General features: G+C 38.1%; 1 protein-coding gene across 1 annotated transcript in view; it reads left to right on the forward strand.

Moving 5' to 3' along the window:
* slc9a5 (solute carrier family 9 member A5) overlaps positions 1-3115 on the forward strand; it is a 31517-nt gene extending 28402 nt beyond the window's left edge. The window contains exons 15-16 of the mRNA XM_060859188.1: positions 274-405; positions 1031-3115. Coding sequence (XP_060715171.1) covers positions 274-405; positions 1031-1530 — 632 coding nt within the window. The 3' untranslated portion in view covers positions 1531-3115. The remainder of the gene's footprint in view (positions 1-273; positions 406-1030) is intronic.
* The last annotated feature ends 2885 nt before the right edge of the window (positions 3116-6000 follow it).

The following is a 6000-nucleotide window of genomic DNA, read 5'->3' on the forward strand; positions in this document are numbered from 1 at the left end:
TGCAGAAGGTGACAGCAGTTGATACAGTTATCTATATGAGACAAATATGTTAGATACTAATAATATATAAACCTATTGTTGGCGTTTTATTTCCTTTTTGTGGATAACTCTTATTGTATAGATAAAAGCATCATTCAAAATGTCATTTTTTAAAAGTGGCACTAATTAAATAAATATTTGATATTAATCGTGTATAATGAAAATTTGTCACGATATGATATTTTTTGCCAGTGACCATCCAAAAACTCTGGCAACATATGTGTCTATTTACAGACCCAGTGGTTGTACCTCTGGACTCTGAGGAGGACAAAGGAGAGCACTCAGAGCCAGAGAAGGATGAGGATATTGGGATCACCTTTGTGGCCCAGAGGGGTTCAGAAACACCAAAGGTGCAACTCAAATCAGGTAGTGAAGGAAATGTCAGAAATGCATGAAGAATAACAAACGACAGACTGTGCTGTTATACAAAAACAATGCACGCTCTGGGGAGTGTGATGAAGCTACCCCGAAGAAATAAAAGAACTGTCTGGAGTGTGTTATTCCACTTGTACCACAGCGATCTGTCAGGATTCCAGTGTTTAATTTATTAAAATATGACACCTCAAATATTGTAATTGTTCATAGTTAGATGTAATCTGTGAAGTTTTTCTGTTCTTTCTAATGTTTAGCTGCCTTTTTTCCGATCAGATCTCTATCTCTCTCTTTCTCTCAACTGAAATTCCTTCCATAAATATTGACCTTTTTTTTGTAAACTTTATTATTAGAAACAATCACATATAAGAATGACCACATTGATACTGACGTATTGGTCATGTTACAGCCAGAACACACTTTAGACCATTGCTGTGGTATAAAGCAAGATGATGCTCCAAATATAGCTTACCTTTCTTTAGAAAATAAAGAGAAAATTATTAGACAATTTATGCAGATGATGTATGATGTTGTAAAGCAACAAATCCTAGATGTATCTATATCCATGTTGTGAGCGGTACATTTTGGGTAGAGTATTGTTATTCTTTTTCCTCTGCAGACTCGGCTGTACAGAGCCCGACTGCTGCTCCCCCATCTCCCACATGTGAAGAGAAAAAGCTGCCATGGAAGGAAGATGTAGACTCTCTGCCTCCATGTGTGTCTAGCGAGGCCACAAAAGTCATCCCTATAGACCTGCAGGAGGCCTGGAACCAGAGCATCTCCTCACTGGAGAGTCTAGGCTCGCCTCCGGTCATTCAAGAACCTAAGCACCCTCACGTCAATAACCTCTCCAGACTCGCCGCACCTATGTGGCCTCCCACTTCAGGCCAGTTCCACTTTGCTGGAGGCAAAGACGAGGAGGATGAGAGTGCTGCCTCTCAGCAGCAACAGGAAATGCAGCCTCTCATGTTATCTAAGAGGCTAATGCCCCATTCTCTCCCACCCTCTGCCGCACTGCCTTCTGGGAAGAGGAGGAATCCGTGTATTTATCTGAGGAGTCTGGTAACAACACCGCCAGCAAACAGTGTAATACACAGCAGAAAACCAACACAGTTGTAGTTTAGGAGTAAGAGTTCCTTCATTAGATCTTTATAGATCTGCTTTTGGGGCCTCTGTTAAATCATGCTGCTGGCTACAGTAATACCCTCATGCTGATTTTATTTCTTATAAATATACATTTCACCTTTTTGTTTTTAAAAAGTCAGCATGAAGGTGAAGGAAAGTTGCGACTCCACAGATCGGACTGTAAGAAATTCCTTGCTGACTTTGCGTGTTTTCTTTTCTTTTATTTTGTGCACTCCAAATGCATCTCAAGATATTAGCACAGAGCAAAGGACTCGGTTGTGTCAGTCAATCATGACTTTCATTTACAAGCCAACCCCAAACTCAGAAAAACAAACAAAAAAATTTATTTCAACTTCTAACTCAAAGAATGTCCGTTTGCCACTTGGCAGTGCCGTAACTGTATAACTTTATTAGTTAAAGCAAAACAAAAGCGAGAGAATAAGAGGCATTCAGTCCAGCCAAGCCTCACTGTTAAGAGCCCAAATTCCACTTTTTTGAATGACTCTTGGCTGAAAAGAGCAGTCCATTCTCCCCAGCTCTTCTCAGAGAGCGAAAGGAACCGGTGCTCCGTGTCACTGGGTTCTCGATGGGGCACAAAGCTAGGCTGCTCAATAATGCAGCCCACACACATCTGTGAACTGGATATACTCTATACTGCATGCTTATAGGGGCTGTGGCTGTAGATGTACATCATAAACACAGTGTGATCTCTTTAACAACAGAACAGCAGTTTATATTTGAGAGGAGATATACTGTAAGACCTGTGCTTCTTATCACAGACTAGCTGTGCTGTTTGCTGGATTGAACCACTAGTCTAGTTTGCTCTTTAAAAGCTCTCATCATAGCACTTTCTATAAGTCTTACTTCATGCCACCTATACTGTTTTTATTTGAATTCTTTTTTTTTCTTTTCAAAGACTCATGTGAAATTGTCAAATGCACAAGGACCAACATGTCTATATGTAGAATAATACAAATCTCTGAATGAATATCCTATATACCCACCTTGTATGTTTATGTGTGTTTAGCAATGACTGTGTCTCTTCACATGCTGTGTGTTTTGTCTGTAATTCAGGCACTGAAAATCCACGGTGTAGAATTCTCAGATAAAGTCTAATGTGTCTTATATGAGCATTTTATTGTAATCACAATGACAGTATGTGATTCAAATGCACATAAACAGAGTTTAAAATATTTATTCATAAATGTATAGTTATTTGAAATGGTAGTAATTTGGACAGCCAAAAAGACCTAAGATTCATAACACATCAAACCTCTGTGTTGGAGATACTATCCCTTTATGCTTGTTGAATAAAGTTTTTTAGTATTATATGCAAAGCGTATGATTTGCACCTCAAGATCAAAAAGCCATGTAAAAACCCAGATTTGTTCATGTTTAAGCTGCTATCTCATGATTTCTTTTTTCCTTCATTTTTTTTTTCTTCTGTTCTATCGTGTACGTCAGTGTGTTCTCAGAATATGTCGTGCCTTTAGAAGGAGCCTGGATAGCGCTGTGTAAGGGGCCTCGATATCTGTCGTGCCTGGCAAACATTGAAGAGCATTTCGGTGTTGTGCTGTCTCACTTAACCTCCTCACGTTTGTCAGATAGTTAGACTTTTCACTTTTAAATTCACATATACATGTAACGTGTGCCTGTTTTATTGCACATTTTAAAATGTTTTCATACGATCTGCCCATTGGGTGTTCTGTTGAAATTAGACGAAGAGTCTATGTGCCAAATGTTAACCCAGGGTTATGTCCAAGCGTAAAGCTAATAAAAGAGGAAGACGCGGTCTTGGTCTTACATTAATACTGGTGTCCTGTGTGGGTTTTTTTATTATTCAACATGCAAATGTTTGTAGCTTATTTCACAAAGACGCAAAGCACAAAATAAAAATAGTGATATGCTGTATATTATGTATGTGACTGCATGTTTTTATTTTCCCTGCATCTTTCTCCTGACATCATTAAGTAGGGCTCAGCTGCTCTGTCCTGTACTTCAGAGGTCCAGGAGGCCCAGTGAGGGTGACTCCAGTGAATAATGAAGTGATCGTTTCCCATCAAAACTCTCACAGTCCCAGTGGTGCAGGTAGGGCTTTCCTTTACTGCCCCTCAAAGAGAATTCTTTGTATTTATGTGCTAATGTGCCATTTTGCTTCTTTTCTTGTCCTCGAAGTCCACTGCCAACCATGAGGTAACCAGTCAGAGGACAAATGTTAGATTTGCATGTTGAACTGCTGCAGTGGGAGGTCAAGGTTTTTTGGGTAGGACCAAAAGGTAAGCTAGAGCACAAGAACTGTAATTAAGTTTTGGAAAAATGTGCATTTGCATAAATTCTGATTTGTTCCTTGAGTTTATTATTAATTAAAGGCTGTTTAAATATGATGTGCAGCACCAATCCTCTGATGTAATGAAGATGACCTAGATATCCTTGCAATGGGCTGTGGTACCATACAGAACTGATTCCTACTGTTTCTTGGACTAGCTTCTGGTTCCATTTTGTACCCTGACCTAAGGTGGTTACTGAAAATGAATGAATGAGTGAGATATACATGAACTCTTTATTGAGGCGTATAGATTCAGTGCGATGTTATTTGAGGTCAGAAATGAGGTGGCAGGACACCAATGAGCCTACATTTGCTGGATCTTCAAGAAAATTTATTTGCCCATCTTACCTGATTATAAAGAGTATACAAAAATCTGAAAACAAGAGCAACAAAAAAATCTATCATCTAGTCTGCTGAGGATGAAATAATGGATGTAAAAAAAAACACCTGGTTATCTTTATAATAAATAATTGTTTATTTTAAAATCAATCAATTCCCAAGCAACCACTTTCACTGTGTAAAGTGTCTACACAATATAATCCAAGTTTGATTTTCCTAATTGACATGTATGTAAGCCAATCATATTTGGAAGTATTAATTTAAACGAACCAATCACGCGAGAGTATATTTCCCACCTCTACTTGTTTCGTTTTGTTTTGTTTTGTTAATTCAAATCTGCAAAAGGACGAATTTCAAAGTAAGATCATTTCAGGAAATGTGTTTAATATATCTTTAATATGTTTCTTTCTGTTTTTTTGCACATAAAACCTTGTTAAATTTACAGCCTAACTGCTATTTTCCGCTAAACAGGTAGAGAGCCGACTATACCGGTCTGTTTTTCCGACATAAATGTGTTTAAAACCGAAACACTTTGAAATAAAATAACTTTAGAATATCTACAATAGATTTACGAGTAATTGTTGAGGTTTATAAAAGTGGAAAATAAAGAATTTATCTGCTGGATGAATTTGCTGATGTGTTATAAAACACACCCGTTTTAAAAACAATTAGAAACCGTTACAGACTTAGTGTTTCCGGTTGCTTTTAATTGTTAACAGTTATACTGTTATATATTATATGTTTTTAATGGTTTTAGACTCATTTGAGAGTATACTAAGTATGGAATAAAACACTTGTGGTTTGTTATTATAGGAAAATAATCTTGAGTAGTTTGGAGTGATGAAGTTAACCCTAAAAATCAAGTGTTTTATTCCCATTAGACCACAGAAATTTGCCATCAGTTCCAACTTTTAATTTATTAAAGCATGACACATCATATTTTAACCACTTATAGATATGTTTAAAGTTGTGGAACTTCTGTGAGCCAAATTAGTTTGGGTTATCACTTGTGTTATAGCAGCTATAAACAGTCGTTCTCTCACCATCCTCTTTTACCCCCTCCATCACCTAGAGTTAAAGGTGGGGTGCACGATGTTTGAAAACTGAGTCGGGCCGACAAACAAAACAAACGTGTAGCCAATTAGCAGAAAGGAGCCTGTCTTGTCAATATGTGGCAGAGAGAGTGTTCAGTGCGCACATCTGACATTAGCAGAAACCGATTGAAACATTGACACGGCGGATACCTGCCGTTACCTCTGCCTCGGGTTCTAGGTGTTGAACGTCGTCTTCCGCATGAAACGGAGCTAAACCTTTCATGGTACAACACACAGTACTACAAAAATACATTTGTATTACCAAAGTATTACTCATTGAGTTCATTTATTGATAAAAATATCCCCTCGCCCGGCTGCCCCAGCAGGTTCCGCCATAATAGTTGCCTGGGTTACGTATGCATGTGTGGGGTGGAGCTATCAAAACGGGTGACACCCATCTGGGTTAGGGGCGTGTTTGTTTTGGTGGTTTCAAATGTCAGCATTGGCTTTCAAACATCATGCACCCCAACTTTAAGACAAAAAAAAGCTTTTCATGTCATCAAGAAAGCAGCAAGAAAACACAAAGTCCACTTTCCTTACTGTTACAATGCACTGCCACTGGAGACTCCTTCCATAAATGATAAATAATTAACTGTGTATAGAAAACTTCACCACATCAATGATTAGGCGTTATACATTATCGTACCTTGGTGTGGTCGAATTCTTAATTCTGATTGGTCAGAAGGTGTGCATTATTTTTGTATA

The sequence above is a fragment of the Tachysurus vachellii genome, chromosome 23 (genome assembly GCF_030014155.1).
Source record: "Tachysurus vachellii isolate PV-2020 chromosome 23, HZAU_Pvac_v1, whole genome shotgun sequence".
Lineage (NCBI taxonomy): Eukaryota > Metazoa > Chordata > Actinopteri > Siluriformes > Bagridae > Tachysurus > Tachysurus vachellii.